Source organism: Triticum urartu, chromosome 3A (genome assembly GCF_056163025.1).
Source record: "Triticum urartu cultivar PI428250 chromosome 3A, HENAU_Tu73, whole genome shotgun sequence".
Lineage (NCBI taxonomy): Eukaryota > Viridiplantae > Streptophyta > Magnoliopsida > Poales > Poaceae > Triticum > Triticum urartu.
This window is the reverse complement of record NC_141875.1, coordinates 151033560-151054102: the sequence shown is the minus strand read 5'-3', so window position 1 is coordinate 151054102 and position 20543 is coordinate 151033560. Positions and strand designations below refer to the sequence as shown.

At 44.3% G+C, this 20543-nt stretch overlaps 1 protein-coding gene across 1 annotated transcript; it reads right to left on the bottom strand.

Moving 5' to 3' along the window:
• Positions 1-13634: 13634 nt before the first annotated feature.
• On the bottom strand, positions 13635-15900 carry LOC147979001 (uncharacterized). Its single transcript, XM_087514982.1, has 3 exons — positions 15296-15900; positions 13961-14027; positions 13635-13646 (listed from the first exon to the last, which is right to left on the bottom strand). The coding sequence occupies exons 1-3, from the start codon at positions 15898-15900 to the stop codon at positions 13635-13637; spliced, it is 684 nt and encodes a 227-aa protein (XP_087371108.1).
• Positions 15901-20543: the final 4643 nt, after the last annotated feature.

The window sequence follows — 20543 nt, the reverse complement described above, 5'->3', positions numbered from 1 at the left end:
TCGTAGGTAATTTTTTTGAAATACTATGTTCCCCAACAGAAGGGGCGCAACAAAGCCCCCCAACAGATTGGACTTGGCTGCTGCCCCGTTTCTCCCTCCCGGCATAATCCTTGTCCCTGATCTTTCGCTTAGCGAAGCGCTGCCGAAATTCGATGACCACCATGTCGTCGTGCTGGTTGTGATCCCATCTACATCTCCGCCCTCGCTTGCCGGATCAAGGAGTCAAAGACGTCACCGAGTCGCACGTGTGCTAAACTCGGAGGTGTTTTCCAATCGGTGTTAGATCAGTTTGGATCGTGATTGGATTGCGAAGAGTACGACTACATCAACCATATTATATACGCTTTTTGGTCTACAAGGGTATGTATACACACTCCCCTCTCGTTGCTATGCATCTTTTAGATTGGATCTGGGGTGTTTCGTAGGATTTTTTTGAGTTTCATGCTCCGTTCCCCATCAGTATTCGCACCCGGTTGTTCCCGTTGTTCATGTCCTTCGGGTGAATGGTGATGGGTCCATTTACTTTACAGGAATTCCATGAGTCCATCAAGACCTTGTGTGTATAGTATGAGACATCGTGCTCAGTTCGGATTCCAGCCGGACACAACTAAAGTTAATGAAGGACTCACAGGCTAATAACGACACATCACCCCCCATGCTTTACCTACCAGGCAGGAGTCGGCCCATTATCCATGAGATGTGTCAAGCCCATGACTCGGCCCTTGAAGCACACCGGGGAGCATCCCACAAGATCTGGCGTAATCCCACATGATTAGGCTAGATCATGCCAACCCGGATACGTGCAAACCCTAGCCTTGTCCCTCTATATAATACAAGACACAGACATCCGAGTGGATCTCTTCAACCTTCCATATTCTATGCAATCCTTACGATGTACACCATTCTACACAAACCCTTAGCTCTCATACAAGGCTATGATCCCATTATACATCAAAGCAGAAGTAGGGTATTATCTCGATCACGAGGGCCGATTCCTGGGTAAACTTGCCTTCTGTAAATTGCCTCTAGGCAATTAGTTGTGTGTAATAAACTTGTCCACGGGTTAAAGCTTGAGATTCAATATCGATATCTATGCTCCTAGAATTAATGAATTTCTCTTAGAAATGTACTGTTGCTTAGTATTCTGTCATAAGTTTTCACCAAATAATATTCTCACATGTAGGGCCTGTTTGGGACTGCTCTGCTCTTTAAAATTGAACTCTGCTTCAGAAAACACAAGCCAAACAGGGGTAGCTCCACGATATGCCGCTCCGCAAAAAACTAGAATCTAGGGTACAACTTAGTTTTTTATGAAGCTCCTCAGGGGGTGCTCCAAAAAACTCTAGAAGCTGGAGTTTGGTGAAAATTACCCACCACTGCCACCAGTAAATGGATACCCCTTCGTTTCTCCGCCCTCAACCAATCAAATAGATCCTTTCCACTAAATTTCTCATTCTTGAAGCTGGAGCTAGATGGAAGCCAAACATTTTCTTTGGTAGTGCTACAACTTCTGCTTGAAACTGCTCCAAAGTAAATTTAGTGAAGCGAAACTGATTTTGATGAAGCGGAGCAGTCCCAAACAAGCCCGTAATCTGAGTGCATGCGACATATCTAGCATTGGTACTTCCATTTATCCTTGTGCATAAAAATAAGACTATTGTGTAGGTTAGGGATTCAATTGATGAAAAGCGTAATAGAATTACCCCTGTTGTTTCCATTGTGTGTTTATTGGCATGTAAATCCACTTCTTTCATTTATCTTCAAATAGATGGTTAGAAGAAATATGGCCAAACATTAGCTTAAATATTTGATACAATATTCTAAAAAAATATATATATAAAAATAATAATGTGCGAAGGTTCAAAATCGAACACTTGTGCTTTTGGGGGAGTTTTACACTGGATTCAGGTTTTTGTGTGAAAAAGGTTTATTCACACACGTTTTTCTAGAGTGAGTTGTAAGAACTAATGTTGGTATTGCTGACAAGGATGGTCTCTGACTGATGGGCTGCAGATGCAAAGGACGTATGCACTGATGTTGCTGGCCCGTCGTGTAAGTGTTTGTAGGCTTGTAAATTCACGCCTTTCATTTATTTTCAAAGATTCGACCTAGAACAAAATTTAAGTAGTCGTGTTAGATCGAAACAGCTCGTCTCGCGTCAAAGTTATTCCACACAATAAAATGTGTGTCTACCACATTGGGCGAGGTCTCTACACAATGATATATCAGGAACAAATTTCCATTAGAAAAACAGTTTTGTAGTAAACATCAATGATAAGAGACATGTTGTGATATATACTGGTACTACCATTAAACTATCGGCTCCACCGTAATGTGGAACTATATACCAAAAGTAACCATATAAAATCGGTTTGTTAATCAACGTAAAACTAGCTTAGGAGGATATATCCCCTGTACTGTTCAGCTATATGCTGTCTTCCACCTTGCAAAATGGAAATAGATAACACACTAAATGGATTTATTACATGCTGGGTAGAGAAAACCCGTCTCTTTCTGCTATCCGTGTATCTCTCTCGTGTTCAAGATTCACTCCACATGCATGTAGCCAGTATGTTCATTGTTAATTTCAAAACCGAAGCTAATCTCTCGACTAATCAGATTGCTTATAATTATTGAAGAAAGATTGCAGCAAGAGAGCAAGCAAGCAGTACACACACAACACAAGCAACCTAACTCATCTCATGTCAAGTACTAGTACTACCAAGGAGCAACACCAACCAAGCAGCAACAAAACACCAAGCACTGAGCGGGGCACAGACAGAATGGCGCAGAGGATCCGCAAGGAGAAATGGGTGGGGAGAGGCGAATCAGATGCCACACCACCCAATCCACACAAACACATCTACGCACACACACATCCCACTATCTTCTTTACTCCACCCACACGCTGGCCAGCAAAAGTGGAGGAGGCCCTAACCCTAACCCTAACCCAACCACAGGAGGCTTAACCTGACCTAACGCAAACCAAACCACAGGGGGGCCCACAAAAGATATTGAAAGCTCCGTGGCCTGCGTGGGCCCGGCGTGGGTGGGGGTGCATTCAAGGAGGGGACGGACGGACTGTTGTGAAGCAAAAGTACAAAATAATGGTGGTGGTTTGCTGCTGTGCTTACCTATACATCATGCTCTTGGGGCTGCAAGGTGCACGCCGTCCGTCTACTTCAGAAAATAAATCGCAGTGTGTATCGTTGGAAAAGTTCATTTTGGCTCATCGCTTGTGTTTTCTTTTTTATTGTGGGTGTAGCGAGCAATACTATTTCATGTAGGAGTAGTATATACTTCTTCCGTCTTAAAATAAGTGACTCAATTTATATTAAATTTAGTACAAACTTGAGTAATTTATTTTGAGACGAAGGAAGTAGTAAATAAGAAAATAATATATGCACACCGAGTCAGCTCGTAAAGACCGACCATTTTTGTCCAAATTTAATATTATCTAGCTAGTTATGAGGATGAGCTAGGTATTAGGGTTTGGTGAGGAAGAAACTTACCTCAATAATAGATAGAAGTATCTCCCCGTAAAAAAAGAGTAAGTATCTCCCCGCCTCTCTCACAGTAGAATGCACAAAGCTTCTGCTGCACAATCCTAAAAAGGTAAAATAAAAAAATCGTACTAAAAATAGGCTTTTTTATCTCAAAATTGGTGAAAGCTTATCAAGCTACATGCATGTATGTACATATGGATATTAGCAGAATCTTCTAAATCACTACATTTGCTGAAAATGACAATGTTGCTCTCTATAATCCGCACATTCAAGAGTGTGGTTCCCTTCCAAGACTGATTTCCTTTTTATCATCGTAACTTCTGAAAGAATCAATGCATTCATGTACACAAATATATACATCAAGCCCTGCCCCACATTATCTTTTATTTTCCTGGAGCAACAAGTATTCTCTTTTCAGCTTGATGCTTGCCACGCTTTGCCCTCACCTACCACACCTCGCCACCTGTTTCCTCTAATATGGTGCGCGCTCCATCCATTAACAAAGCTACGCCCCACCCCACCCCCCCCCCCCCCCCCCCACCCCCCTATTATCACACCAGCACTTGGAGGAGAAGGATTCTGCAGCAACAGGGAGATGTCATTTCTTGCTCCCTCCAGCACATGGTTCTTGACGTTCATCATATCATTGTTAGCCCAGTTTAGCTACTGATTAAAAAAGTGTAATTAACCATGCCATTTTCTCCTTAGCCGCAGTGGCGCCCTTAAAGTCTACACGGGCTAGCTTCTTCATTCCAGAATCAAAGGCGGGCTTTGGGTCTTCGAAGTGCAAACTAAAGTCACATGTATCAATAGAATGAGAGCCACTCTTTGATTGGTCCACAAGATAGGACAATCATAGAAATAGAAAAAAAACATAGGAAACGAGATGGCATGTATCTTAATTTCTATAAAAAAGATATGTCATTTGATGCATAAGATAAAAAAATTTCATTGAATTTAGGCTAATGTTTTTTTTTGAAATGTGAAGGATTGGTTTCTATCCTACATAGGCATAGGAATCCATTCCTACAAACCAAGAGCTTCAAAAAAGATTATACTACAAAATTCATATCCTTTAGAATTCTTACAAAATTCTTATAAACGAAAGGCGACTTTAATATGGCCCCATACACATGACACATAGAGGAGTGTAGCGTAGGAAAATATTGGTTAATTTTGTCTCACGCGTAAAACAACCATAGTGGGTGTTTGGTACTAGCGCAACCCCACCAACCAAGTGAGGCATAATTTTCTATCTCACACAAATAAAGCAAACCCCTACGGTAAATATATCTCAAACTTATTTACCTATCATTTTAGCGCAAATTATGTGTTATTGTCGTTTAAATTGTTAAAATGGCATTAAATTAATCCTTGGTTACCATATGTGTAAGGGTTGAAACAAATAATTTTAAATGTTTATGTATAATATTAATTATTTTAAATACTTTTGGGAGAGGGAGAGAGAGAGAGAGAGAGAGAGAGAGAGAGAGAGTGTGTGTGTGTATGTATAATTGCTTATGGTTGATACTTTTGTGGAATATTAATCCTTGATACTTTTGGGGAATATTTTTTTTGGTTGAATATATTGGTTTAGTCCTTAGCAAAATGGGGGCACTTAGCACTCTTCAGCTACCTATTGATTATGTGTTAATCGATATATTCAACAAAGATAATACAAGAAATTGAAGAAACTAGAACTGACACAAGCAGTAGAACTCTGACAAAAACTAAAAGTTATGTCCAAGACCTCTGAAGTTGTTGTCTCCAACTTCGCCCTTTCTGATCTCAATGTTCCTCCAGCATTCGACTAACGACAGACTAACCTAGAAGGCTTTGATGAGACACATGAGCCGCCTAACACTGCATGCTGGTGCGACCAGGAGACTGCTAAACACATTATGTCAAAGAAACAACCTTTATCAAGCAAAATGCATAGTTCTTGCCTTGTCAGCGGATCATTGGGGAAGAACACTAAGACCACTAAAAGCATAACATGAGAGAACCATCCGTGTTGATCAAGATGAAACTATGTTCCACCATCACCACGGGAACCACCAAGATAACAAAGAGCTAGATGACCGTCCACTAGATCGAAGTCTTTAGGCAGGACAAAAAGCGCCACTTTCCCCCTTTCAGTGACTAAGAAGACAAGATGGCAAGCCGACAACATAGCCAAATGAATTTAGTTTCGTACACCAAAGTACAACATTTTTTTAACCATCGAGACGTCACAGTGGATGACACGCACACATACCTTAACATAGACTACCCCCCCCCCCCCCCCCCCCCCCCCCCCTCTGTCAAAATGCCTCTTCCTATACCCGAACAACCCATGGAGGCAAGACGGGAAATTGGTGGTGTCTTCTTATCCTTGCGAGGTAAGAGAAATTGCAATTACATGGTGTCCTTACTAGTCAAAGTTTGAGAATTTGAATGATCTGAAATACCCCCAATCTCTCGGAGAACTTTAATTATTTTTGTTATTTCTTAACAGACCGCTAATTTTGCTAATAATCGAATTGATGCATATAACTTTTTTACTAAAATGATTTTCCTTACTTGGGACTGGGTCAAGATGGCAACCGGGAGAAACTTGTCCAAGTATTGCTCTGTTTTCGCCGTCTTTCGCCGTCCTCGTGACACCAGTCCCCATCCTCTAATCCTCCCATCACCATCCCTTGCCAGGTAAATTTCTTCGCGGGGATCCCCGCTCATCATAGGCTACAACAACACAACAAGTTGCTTATCAACACAACTATGTTCAGATCACGCAAGGCGAGGCTGCGCAGCAATGACGCAAGCCCGAAGGTCAGGGGGCATAATGAACACATGGATGGCGAGTCGCCATCAACGACTTAACACTGGCCCTGTTTGGATCATGGGGTTAGATCTAGTTTGGATTAGTTGGAGGTTCAAATAACTCAAAAGTATCCAAACAGGAAGGGTTAGAGTGGGTTAGTTTCATCTAACCCAACTATCCTGGTGGAGAGGTGCTTATTTGGGTTAGAGTGGGTTAAAAAATAACTCTAACTCTAACTGTGTTAGAGTATCCAAACAGGGCCACTATCGGGTGGCGCAAACGATGATGGGGAACAAGGGAGCTTTGGGAAGAGCGGATCGATGAGATGGGGTTGCCGGAGTAGCGTCTTTGGTAGCGAGCACATGATGGCGACGACTATCGAGGCGGCGTGAGGCGGCAGCGGCTTGATCTGGTGGAGGCGTGGAGCCGTGGTCTCATGGAGAATAGGGCAAGAGAGAAAGAAGGGTTGGGTGGTTGGCTGTTGAGACAAAGCTTGGACTCGGGATGAAATTGAGTGTTTTAGGTTTAGGTAATTGAGGTTTCAAAGACAGGCCCACATATCGGCCCCTCCTGGTGGGTACTTGTGGGTATAATCGCACAATGAGAGGTTGACCGTACTGTCTTCGGGATACTTGAAGACGAAGGAAAATCTTGGCCAATTTACATACACACAAGTACAAAATTTGGCCCAAATTCCCTCCCCCGCCAAAACATTGTAATTACCCTTCGGGGTCACATAACGGGTATCCATAGCCATCATCTGGGCCCACAAACATAGAAATAGAAAACATCGGAATTAGTACTGAATAGTGTTTGATGCGCGGCATGAAGAACAAAGGAAATGTACAAAGAACTTTCCTCCAAAATAGAGTGCAAATGATTCCCAAGCATTTCATTCCTATGAATCAAAGAACATATTGCAATTCCTTAAACGAAAGAAGCCCTTGCTTCTCTAAAAAGAAATCCCTTACTCATATCTGGCTCCCCTTCCGCTATAGATCTGGCTTTCCTTTCATGCCACAAATGTGACAGTCACACTGACACCTACCTGTGTATATAGGTTAGGCTAGTACATAAGGTCAGGTGAGAGAAAAAAAGGGTAGTAGACCAGCTGGCTAACTAGCAATAGCTTGCTCGACCTAGATCGCACATGATGCCATACTAGTAGTAGCTAGGTTCCACGCATCAAAATCTGCACATGGTTCTCAAGTCACAACAGGGAACTCGGCCCCGCCCCCGCATCGTCTCCACCAAGGCGACTCGGGGGAAACCCTAAATCGCCGCCGCCGCACCCCTCCTTCCCCTCCGCTACCGGCAGAGGTGTGCGCCGGCGTGCGCTCGACATTGATGAAGGTGGCGGCGGGGGATCCGGTGGCTCCACATAGCATGGAGTGCTCGGCATCCGGGGCGGCGGCCCCGGGCGGAGAGCGCCGAGTGGCCCGGGCGGCGGGCCACCCCGGCCGGAGCTGGTGAGGCGCCTCCCTCGGTCTCGCGGGGGACGAGGAGGTGTCGGTCCACGGTCGCTGGTGTGCGGCCTTCCCTGCGCGGTTGCCGTCGCCAGATGCATCTCATCCTCTCCGCCCCGATCTGCTCCTCCATCGCCGGATCCGGGTCCTCCCGGGCGTCGGCAGCACGGATCTCGTCGAGGGGGTTGGTTCCGGGGGAAACCCCTGGCCGGCGCAGCCACATCGCAGGCGACGCCCTGGGCGCCGTACCCCTCCCTGGAGGCTGTGGTGAGGATCCTTCCCCCCTCCTTCCGTTCCCTGCTAGGTGAAAGCCTAGGTCCCCTGATTTGGGCGGCGACGACACATCCGTGTCGTGTTCCTTCTTGGAGGCGCAGTCCGGGGACCGCAGGGGCGGCGAGAGAGTCGGGTTGTGGGTGTGATGGTGGAGGGTGGCAGCTTGGCTCGGCGCTTCACTGCCTTTTCTCCGGTGGCTCATCGCTGTTGCCCTTGTTGCTGCGACTGTGGCCGACAGCTCTAACCCTTCGGTGTGGCTTAACCGCGGACGACGACGGTGCTCGGAATGGTGTGCTCTAAGCTAGCAGGTCTGCTCCTAGTTCTTTCTTCATGTGCAGTTTGGGCGTCTTCCTCTGGGTTCTAGGGTGAACCGAGCTGCCGCCTGCCGGTGCGGCATCCTTCGAGCTAGGATGGGAGGGCAGGGGCCCTTTGCAGTGGCAGTTCCAGAGGAGTGTCAGTGTTGTCTTCGAGTTTGGCTACAATCACGAAGCTTGCGCGGTGGTGCATCCTCTCAAGTCCGTAGCTTGTCCGGTTGGTGTAGGTCTTCCTGTAGGGTGTTGGCGGCAGCATGGCATGTTCTTGCTATCGCTGCTGCCTTTGAGTCTGTTTCGCTTTGCTCCTTGTATCAGCCGCTTGGTTCTCTTCTTGCTTTCCTTGTTAGTTGGTGTTTTTGTAATCCTGGCCGGTTGATGGCTTTGTTAATTCAAAGCCGGGCTCTTCTTGAGCCTTCGTTCTAAAAAAAAGTAATAGCCGGTAAGGAATAATGTCCCTCAAAAAAAAGGAATAATGTATTTCTCTTGTAAAAATGACATAATGGATTTCTGTGACTAAGTTCTTCCCACCTTCATCTACGATCGGGCGACGACGGTGTTGGTGCACGGTTTCCTTCTTCGCTTTGGAGAAATTGAACACTAGGTGTTGTCTTGGTGGTGGTTGTGCTGCTGCTGCAAGGCCTGGAATGCTGCAGCGAGACTTTATATTAGCTTCTTCTTCCTTTTTTGCTGTGTGCATCCGTCATACCATTAGGGTATTGTATTGTTGCAGAGGCCGAGTGTAATTGATATCTTCGCCATATTAATATATACTCCCTCCGTTCTTAAAAGAGTGTACTTCCAACTTTGTTGGAAAGTCAAATTTTTTTTATGTTTGACCATATTTATACAATAATAGACCAACATTTATGCCATCAAATTAGTAGCATTAGATTCATGATAATATATATTTTTATCATATACCTATTTAGTTTCACAAACATTGACATATATTTACACAAACTTGGTCAAACTTTGAGATAGTTTGATCCTTCAACAAAGTTAGAAGTATACTCTTTCAAAAACGGAGGGAGTACTCTTTATCGGAAAAGTTCTTCCCACCTTCTATGGATTTTAATGTAATTTTCTACTTAAAGATCCTGAGCTTCCGTGAAACAAAAAATATATGAAAATTAGTCTTTAATTAACCTTTGAGTTTTGGTTCGGTACACCTTAAAAATTTGCACGACTCTTAAAGTCACTTAAAAAGAGTATTCTCATACATTCACGATCAATAGTTTTAATCCATATTCCCCAATGCATCAAATAGGACATCAGAACAGTCTAATATTTTTCTATTGAAGGAGTAGCTTCTAATTTCTATCTTTAATCTACATATGAATCCGTAACTTTTCTAAGGGGTGTATCGAAATCCGTAAACCCTTTTCTACCTAAAATTTTACCGGCATGTTACTGCACGTGCGGCCAACTTCGCATGATGTTTTTACATGTAGGTATGCCCCGCAAAAAAAAAACATGTAGGTATAGATATACCATAATAAATGGTTGTGTGTGTTAAGATGATGCTAAGGTGGTGTTTGGTTCTCTAGTCCTACGATTTTTTCTAGTCTCTAGGACTTTTTAAAAAAGACTCTTAAGAAGGTGCCTTTAAGAACATTTAACAAAAAGTCCCATCCTGTTTGGTTTGCTAGGGACTTTTTCTAGTACCAACACAAAAAAGTCTCTGAAACCAAACACCCCCTAAGTTTAAAGGTTTCAAACTTTTTCTATTAAAAAAGTGAATACTACTCCCTCCGTCCTAAAATAAATATCTCAACTTTATAATAACTATATTATAAAGTTGTAATGAATTTGAAACACTTATTTTAGGATGGAGGAAGTATAATACTATGTCTATTGCTGTCTTTTGATCTATTACTTACATGCACATATTACTGGAGAAGTACTACGTGAATACACGGTATTTTACTCCAACAGTCAAATATCATAGTCTAATCCTTCACCATAAGGGTAATATTAACGGTTGCTACTAAGATAAGGCTTCCTTTGGTTCACATGATAGAAATGTTATAGGAATAAAAAAATCATAAAAAATGAGATGACATGTATCTCAATTTCTATAGAGAAAAAGATGTCATTTGATGCATAGGGTATAAATTTTTCCATTGAGTCTTAGCTAAAGTTTTTTTTCCAAAATGTGAAGGATTGATTTCTATCATACATAAAAATAAATTTCATTCTTACAAATCAAAGGGATTCAAAGAAAATTTTCTATGCAAATCCTATTCTATAAAAATCTTATAAAATTTCTATAAATCAAAGGAGGTCTAAACAACTCTACACCATTAGAGTAGGCAACATGTTCTGGAAAGAGCGAGGGTTAATAATTGAATAGAGGATACTCTACGTTGCTCCACCATCCTGAGAAAGCCACCACCATATCTGCTGCCTAAAGCGTTGTGCCCGGCCGGCACAGTGGAAAACCCTAGGGCTCAAATAATTAACTAGTACTACGTCACATCCATAGGTCAGAGAAATAGCCACCTCTGTCTGCGCAGTGGCTCTCACATCATAGGGTTTCTGTGGACCCAAACGCAGCGCTGCGGGACAGATCGATCGACCGAGACAGTACGTATTATTCCATCGGTATTCTTTTCATGGCGTACATCGGCCGTCGGATTTCCATCCGACGTACCGGTGGGCCCTTCCCGCAAAGGGCTTCGTAGGAGACGTACGAACCACGCGTACTGGGCGATTTGATGCGGCTATGTACTGATGTGAGCTATACTTACTTGCTGGTCAAGGACGGCATCATATCATGTACTGCATCACGTATACAGGCCAGTTTAACCGGAGAGGAAGGCCGTTTAAACCATTGTTGCCGAATCCAAGAAGCTTGTAATTATAGCTGACAGCCCCCTGCGGCTGACCACATGGACGATGCATGGGCGACCCGTGGTATTCGGCCCATGATTAGGTCCATGCTTTGGTGCATGACCAGAGTCAAGAGAGCGTCTTCGGCGGAGGCAGATCGACCCTAGCCCTAGCGGATGGATGGATGTAATCTGCTTATGCAGCAGTAAGTTCCAGTAAGAACAAGCCTCTTATCAACTATTAAATCATGGATATTTAACCCGTGTGGTATAAAATCATAACCACAAGTAAGTACTCCCTCTGTTAATAAATATAAAAGCGTTTAGATCACCACTTTAATGATCTAAACGCTCTTATATATCTTTATGGAGGGAGTACAATACAAATCTAACGACATTCAATTGGATGTCACATAGAGTATATACTAACAATTTAACGGTTACGCTCACACAGAAAAATGTAACTCTTTTTTTACAGGGCAGGAAAAAAAACCAATGTAAGTGTTAGTCAAAGACTTGTCTTAAGGAAGCCTAAATTGCTACTACCTCTGTACACGAATGTAAGACATTTTTACAGTTCAAATTAAACTACAAAACATCTTATATTAGGAACAAAGAGAATAGATAATTTGGGACGGAAGTATGTTTCAGTGACTAAGAATGAGATTATAGCGTGTGGAACAGACCGCGTTAGGCTCCAGGGCTTTGTGTGCTCCCATATTTTCAAATGTTCAAAATTATATTTAAAGAATGAAAAACTAAAACACTTTTACTTGTGTATGTATATATGCCCTGCTTGTATATTTAAAATTTATCAACAAGTAATCTATTTGTTTGGGCTACACAAAAGATATGTTTGTTGTTTTCCTGTGACCCTTATCATAAATATGTTTCTTCATTAAATTATGTGGATACACAATGCACGACTATACGTATACTATTTTCCCAAATGATTAATCGATTAACACATTTTTTTGACTTGAAATACTGGACATACCGGGGCCACAACTGGTTTTACGTATATACAAATTAGTATTGGCCGAGAATTACTAAGTTAACCTATCAGGGTTTTGTCTTGATTTCCTTCTACAAACAGAACTAATCTTTTATTTGATTGAGCCCTCTTGAGGAGGTTGTTTTCATAGAAAAATTACTAGCTTAATATTTTAGCAGGGTGTATAGCAAGGGCATATTTCTAAGAATGGCCGGGGGGTTATATTAGAGGGTAGCATATAGGGTACTTTATTATGAACAAAATGTTTGGTGGAAACTGGAAAGTAATGCAATGTTTGACAGGAATATAGTTGGTGGTGAAGGGAAGGAGGGAACCACCATTCGTACATGTCTCGGGTCCCTCCAAAAACTTTGTCGGTTCGGTCAAAACACTCAGTTTGCTTGCGTTTTGTATTTATGGGAATTGATCTATAGGTTGCACTGACCGTATATATATGTGCATGCATGACTAGGGGATATAAAGTTTTTTCGTTCTTCTTGTTCACATGTACTTTTCACCTTATGATTTTCTTCTTGTATCTTTTCTCTTTGTTTCTAATGTGCATAGCAATCCCCATTTGTTTTCTAAAGACAAACAATCTCGATTCGTCTCACGCATAAGCTAACGGTTACTCTCCATCAACATCAGCAGATCGCTGACCAAACCCTAAATTAAGCTAGTGTCTTCTATTGTAATAACAAACTGATCGATATGATTACATGTTATGTGACTAGCTAAACGAACTAAACAAAAGCAGTTTGTGCGCATGCGACAAATGAAAAAAAAACTAACAAAGTTTCTTTTGGAGCAATGGTTATTAAAGCCTACATGAAACTTGAATACCAGCAGAAAAAAACTCAATTTTAAATTAATTAACAACATTTGAAAATTATTATGGTAGCAACAATTTTTCTCTCTAAATTTCATCCATTGATTCTAACCTTGTAATTTATTCGCTATTCGAGCTCCAACGAGGTGTCGTGACACTGCGAAAGCAATCTACAACCAAGACGGAGGCGGGGATCACGGAGAGCGGCAACTCTGAGTAGGCGAAGGTGAAGATGACGCATATGACCACAGCGATGAAGGCGGTTAAGATGATGGAGCTATTCAAGATGAGTGAAGTTACTACCTTGGGATCAAGATACAACAAAAGCCGGAGGGGATCACACTATGTCAGAAGGCATATGCAAAGAAGATACTTGAAGGCCGTAGCATGGAGGATTGCAATCCAGCTTATGTTCCAATGGAGCCTCGGCTTAAACATAGCAAAAGGAGTAAAGTGCCCACAGTTGATGCAACAGGGTATATGAGTGTGGTCAGAAGCTTAAGGTATCTTGTGAATACACGACCATACTTGGCCTATTCTGTTGGTATAGTGAATCGCTTCATAGAAGCACCTGTGACGGAATATTGGGCAATTGTGAAACATATATAGTGAATCGCTTCATAGAAGCACCTGCGACGGAATATTGGGCAATTGTGAAACATATACTCATGTACATCAAAGGGACAACAAATTTCGGTTATGTTTATTTTAAGAGAGAACAAGAAGGAGATGAGGGAGCTACTTAGCTTGGCTATAGTGATAGCACATGGCAGGAGATATGAACGACCGTAAAAGTATGTCGGGCGAAGCATATTTTTTGAGAGGAGGCATAGTAAGTTGGCTATCACAAAAACAAAAGGTGGTCACATTACTATCATCCGGTGAAGCAGAGTATATTGCAGCTGCAACCGTGGCGTGCCAAGGTGTGTGGCTAGAAAGGCTACCCGTGACCTCACGGACAAGGAACCGGAAAGAGTGATGCTCAATATTGATAACAACTCCGTGGTTTCCCTATGTAAGAATTCGGTACATCATGACAAGAGCAAACACATCGATATCAAGTATTACTGTATACGAGAGTGTGTGGAAGAAGGCAAGATTGAAGTCAACTGTATTTGCACTGACGACCAGCTTACAGATATCCTGACCAAATCTTTGGGACAACATAAGTTTGTGGAGATGTAGGAAAGATCGGCGTCCAAGCTGTAATGTAATGCAAGGACATCATGCTTATGGTGATTGTTGGAGTCAATCACGATTCGGTAATCCAGACTTGTAGCCAACACCTTGTCGTACATGTACTAGGTAGAATAGGTAACATATGTAGTGATGCTGTCAGATTTTTAGATATGGCAAATCAAATATTCTTATGGCAATTTATGACAGCATGATGTCAAGTTAATTTGCAAGCATTGTAATTTTCTAAAAAAAATGAGCTGAGACGGGTTTGTTATACTCGCCAACTAAACTTGTCATCGGCGATGAACAAAATTTGTTGAAAATATCATAATCCAACAAAATTTACCATAAAAATGTTCATTTTGGCATGTCTAAAAATCTGATGTTTGCTTAAAATTCAGGTTCATAAACTTTATAGGAGTGACAGACTCCTATATTTTGCAATAAATCACGGTGTTCCTGTATTGTGTTCCGGGGAGATCAAATCGATGAAGCCACCCAGCGTTGAGTATCTTTGCTTTCGTAGCTAGTTTCCACAACCACAAAACCATCCACCCGCCTGCCTGCTCGGTTCTATACGTGCGTATAGTTTGCCCTGTATCTGTATAGTTTGAGTAAATTACACAGATGTACTACAATTGGAGCATTGGAAATAGATTGGTATCAAGTTTGGTAATTTTTATGTGTTAGTACCAAGTCTGAGGCTAGACGTTACAAAAAAGTCTAAATCGTGTATAAACGCGTATTGACAGTGTATCTGACCGGTGGGGCCCGCATGTCAGCTGCCGATGTGGCATTCTTTTTGCAGAAACCCCCCGCACCTCCTTCGTCCTCATGCGCGGCGAGGCCCGATCTGGATCGAGGGGAGGAGCCCCTCGAGCCCGAGCTCCTTCGCCTCCCGTAACCCCTGCCCCGCCCTGGCCTCCTCCTCGCCGCGCCGCCGGCCGGCCACCGGAGCACCACCACCAGCGACCAGGACCAGGCCGTCCCCGCACCCTGCCTCTCTCCTTCTCTTCCTCCTTCCATTTTTTCTTCTCTCTCTCTCTCTCACCCGAAGCTCTCTCTCTTGACGCGCCGCCTTGGTTCCCGTCTTCTTGGACTCCGGCGGCCGCATAGCCTCCTCCAGCGCCCACGCCTCCTCGATCCTCGCGTCCTGCAGCATCACATCCCGCACCGCCTCCTGCAGCTCCAGCGAGGGCGGAACCCCGTCGGAGGCCATCTCGCCGAGGGCGACGAGCGCGCTCCTGGGGTCCCCGAGTCTGCAGAACCCGGCGATGGCGATGCCGTAGGTGGCGGCGTCGGGCCGGCGCGGGGAGTCGGGGCGGCAGAGCCAGCGGAGCACGGAGGCGGCCTCACGGGCGCGGCGCATCGCGAGGAGGTGGCCGAGGAGCGGGATGGCGAGCGGGAGCGGCAAGGGGCGGACGGGGTGGTGGCGGAGCGCGGTGAGCAGTGCGAAGGCCGGGGTGAGCGTGGGGAGGGAGGCGAGGTGCTGCGCCGCGGAGAGGAGGTAGCCGGCGGCGGGGACCTGGCCCTTGGAGATGAGCCGCGGGATGAGCGCGGAGATGGCGTCGAGCTCGGACGGGGAGAGGGGGGAGGGAGGCGCTTCCGTTGTGCAGAGGCCCCGAAGGAAATGATGGAGGCCACGAGCAGAGGCCGCGGCGGTGCGAGCAGGGGCAGCTCCGGCGCAAGCGGGGGCCGCGGCCATGCGAGTGGGAGCTCGGGCTCGATGGATCCTCCCCTCAATCCAGACTGGGCGCCGCCGTGCGGGGGGTTTCTGCAAAAAAAATGTCACATCAGCAGATGACATGCGGGTCCGCCGGTCAGATACACTGTCAATACGTGTTTATACGCGATTTAGACTTTTTTGTAACGTCTAGTCCCAGACTTGATACTGACACGTAAAAATTATTAAATTTGATACCAATCTGTTTCCAATGCTTCAATTGTAGTACTTCTATGCAATTTACTCGTATGGTTTACCTACGGCCGGCAAGTTGCCCGACCGCTGCGCCGATGCCTTCCGCTGCTGTAGGCCACCGCCTCCATTGCTACTGCCGGCTGCTGCTAACCAGGATTACACCGTCCTTGCTCCCCTACACTGCGCACCTCGCTGTTCACCACTCATCGCTCGCCGTTGGTGCTCGCCTGATCGGTGTTGGCTATGTCGACGACGGCCGAGAGCGCGGATGTGGGGGACCTCGTCCTGCACGCAGTTGTGCGTGGCGGCGAAGACGAGCGTGCTCGGGCATCGTGTGGTAGCTGGGACGCACTCGGCATGCTCTACATATAGCTTTTGTTCCCTTCGGCAGCACCGTCTGATGTTACCTGAGGCCTGAACCTGAAGCCTGGAGCAACAGTGTGCTGGACACAGAAACAGCACTTTGCTGAACCTGAAGCATGTTGCAGTGTGAAGCAACATTGACAGCAGCAGCATTTTGCTTGCTTTATGTTCCAATTACCTGGTTCATTGCGTGCTGTTGTTCCAATTAGCTGTAGCAATTGTGGTTTACAGGAGTAGATGGTCAAGTGTATGGCAACTGTAATGGTGTCTTATGTATACAGTTTGACAAGTTACATTTGCAACTGGTAGCTCTGTTTGCACAGGAATACATGCAAAATGTGCAAGCAAGGAACATTTGACAACATGTTGTACTTGAGAGTGGCGCTTTGGCACATGGGAGCGCGCGCTCTTGGTTTTTTCAATGCGTCTTAAACATATTTTGAAATGTCAAAAAACTTCAAACAAAAACTTAGCGTGTACATCTTGATATTATACATGCTCACAAAGTCGTTTCGCGAAAAACCAACAACTTATGTGCCGCGTGTGAAGAAGACAAAATCCGGTGTTAAAAAAAATACTTTTCACAAGGCATCCTTTTGTCTTTTTACACAAGCCACAAAAAATGTTAGTTTTCTCTAAAACATGACGTGCACACATATAATATCAAGATGTATACGCCAAATTTGTGTTTGAAATTTTTTCACATTTTAAAATATATTTTTTTGCGTGCAGGAGCGCGCGCTCCTGAGAGCATCAACGGATTTATGTACTTAGAGTCCTTACATAAATACCATACATATCACAGGGATGAAATAAACAACTAATGTAGTTTTTTTTTGACCCGACAACTAATGTAGTTGAACATTCTGCTTCGGTACACTCATTAAACATAAAAACAGCTTAGATTAGCTCATACCTCTTCATAAGAAAAGAACATGATGGTCATATTTTATAAATTCTTCACCCGTTGTATACGTAGCGTTACACAAACCGGCGCACACACTCCATCCTCAGCCGGACCCATTTATTTTCTAAATAGATGGATGAAGAAGGATTCAAACTTCGTACTCTTGAATTACTTCCACCGACTATAACTAAGTAGAACAACTCACTTGTTGTGTCTAATTACTTCTTTTATTCTTCTTGTTATACATCTTCTCAATTTGGTTTTCTTTTTTTTGCTTTTGTTTGGCCTTTTTTCTTCGATTTTATTTAGTTTTTATTTCTTTTTATTCTTCTTCTACTACTAGGGAAAAGCCTATACACAGAATTTTATCAGTAGCGTTGTACAAAATCAAGCGCTGTTGCTACTTAGTAGCAGCGCGCGTAAATAAACCGCGCTACTGCTATGACTTTAGCAGTAGCGCGTACTAGCGAAAAGCGCTGCTGCTACGTTTGAACTGGGCGCACATGGTTAGCCCAACCTAGCAGTAGCGCGTATAATGGCCCAGCGCTACTGCTAATCTCCTTAGCTGCAGCGTGTATTCCAGAACGCGCTGTAGCTAACGTAGCAGTAGCGCCCTTTCTGGAACGCGCTACTGGTACTTCTGACTTAACCACGCGGTTCGTCCTTCCCCACGGCCACTTCATCCCTCAAATCAACTCCACTTTCGCCGCCGCCGTCGCCCCTTGGCCGCCGCGCGCTCTTCCCACGCCGCCCCCGACCCCAGATTCAACGCCGGCCCCGCCCCCGACCTCAACGCCGCCCGGGACGCCGCCCCGACCCCGACCTCAACGCCGCCCCGGACGCCGCCCCCGCCCCCCCGACCTCAACGCCGCCCCGGAGCCCCGACCACGACCTCGACGCCGCCTGCCCCTCCCTCGTCGCAGGCACCCGAGGTGAGCACACCTGCTCCTCCCTCTCCCCTACCTCTGCCTAGGGTTTCTACCTCCATCAAATTAGTTAGGGTTTCTACCACTTTCCACCCCTATAGGTTCATCAAATTAGATGGTAATTAGGACAGTAGTTCTTAGGTACTAATTAGTTAGTAAGAACTAGGTACTAATTAGGTACTAGAATATTTTTATTTATAGTAAGTTTATTTTTAGTAAGAACTAGTTGAATTAATAGAACTAGATAGTAAGAACTTGTTGCTATTTTTTTAGTTAAAGCAATTTTCCCGCATCGACATGGACGATGCCTATCCCGCATCCTCGTCGTCGAGTCGGCGGAGGACGACACCTGCTTGACCAGATGGGCCATGTCCGGGACTGGGCTCCGCCGGGGTGGTACTGGGAGGCGCTACCTACCGGGGGGCGCAGGTTGGTGAGGAGCCAGCCTGTCGTTGACCCGAACCTTCTTTGGTGGCGGTCGCGTGTGCCAGTGACGGTCCAGAGGCTCGAGGACTCCGCGGAGGTGGTGTGTCACCGTGTCAGTGAGGAGGACGCGCACGTCCGTCGCTACTTGTTTGCGTTGGAGCACAGGTTCTCCAATACCTGGCAGATTCTCTAGGGATCTCACTGGAGCTATGATCCCGTGATGGTTCCTTCTCTATGGGTGTCCACCGCCCGCGCCGATACCCGTCGTGTGCTAGGGTTTTAGTTGTACTAGTGATGTTATATGTATGACACTATTCAGGATGTATTAGTGATAATATTCGACGATGTACGGACGCATGAGATGATTTACTTTTGCTTATTGAATGCATGCTAATTTGAGTCTTATAAGATATTTTGAAATGTATATCTTGTGTTGCTCAATATCCAAGTGGCCGGTCATGTTTGCAGGTTACACCTCCGAGTGGCCTATGTTTTGCCGGAGTGTTGATTCATTTTCGTTCCGGCAAATTTCAGGCGCTCGATATATCCTATTTTAGCAAAGGTCATGCCGGATTTTTCCGTGAATTTTGGCATGACTTTTGCCAGAATATGTAGGAAATATCGAGTGCCCCGGATTTGTGTGTTGAGTATCCTGGTAACTGTCTTTTATTGATTTTCAATTAATGTTTTAATTATGAACATAGGAAATGTCTGACGACAAAAAGGATTTCGGTATTTGCAAATACTGCAAAGACGAGCGCGGCCTGTGCGACGGAATCTTCCTAGATGATGATAGGCGCTTCAGCATCAAGCTGGACGAGAACTTCGAAGTGGATACAGTAAGTCACAACGACAAGTCTTTTTTCGTAATTAAGCATGACATCTGCTTCATTTGCTTCAACTTATATTTTTTTACTACTCTACTAGCGTATCCCTTGCCATGCAAGAGTTTTTTATTGGATAAGATAGGTTTCAGTCATACTATGGAGGTAAAGAAAGTTTATTTGAAGACCGAGCATGGTTATATTTTCCATGTAAAATTATACAATTCAGACGACTACACCTATTTTGGATGCAAAACATGGCGAGCACTATGCAAGACTTATGCATTTGAGCCTGATATGGTTATCGCTTTTGATATTCGTCCGGAAGATGATATTGAAGGTAATACCGACATCTAGGTCGATGTGCAGACGCCTCCAGTTACACCAAAATGTAAGTTTCTCAACCATATTTATGTCTTTGATATTGTTTATTCAAAAATAGTTGACAACTAATTTGTATTGTCAGCTTATTTCGGTGCAAGCAAACATGTCCAGCGCTTGGTAGACAGGACCTACTACTGTCCCGGGGCTGAACTAAACTGCGAGGAGCTAAGTCATTATGTTTCATGGCTTGAGGATCTTGATACCGGTAAGACAAATTTTCTTCCTGGACTTAGAAATCTTAGTACTGAAAACGTGTGACCAATAGTGTTCGTCATGAACTACAGTCACATCTATTTAGGAAGGATGGTAAGATTTTTACTATTTGTCCTCAGTGTATCTTTTCCATACATTATTTGTGAAGCTAAACTTCATTGCTAAGTATGTGACCATACGATGTTCTTCAACAGGGACTCCCGATGAATGTTGTGCCTTATGGGATCGAGACTAAAGGTACCATGAGTATTATTAGCTTACGGCCAAGATATCCTACATGTTACTTTAGTGCATTCAAGATCAGCGATGAATGCTTAATAGTGCAAGACTGGACCAGATATGTGATGGGGGAGCGCAGACAAGTACTAGGGGGCAGCAAACAGATGT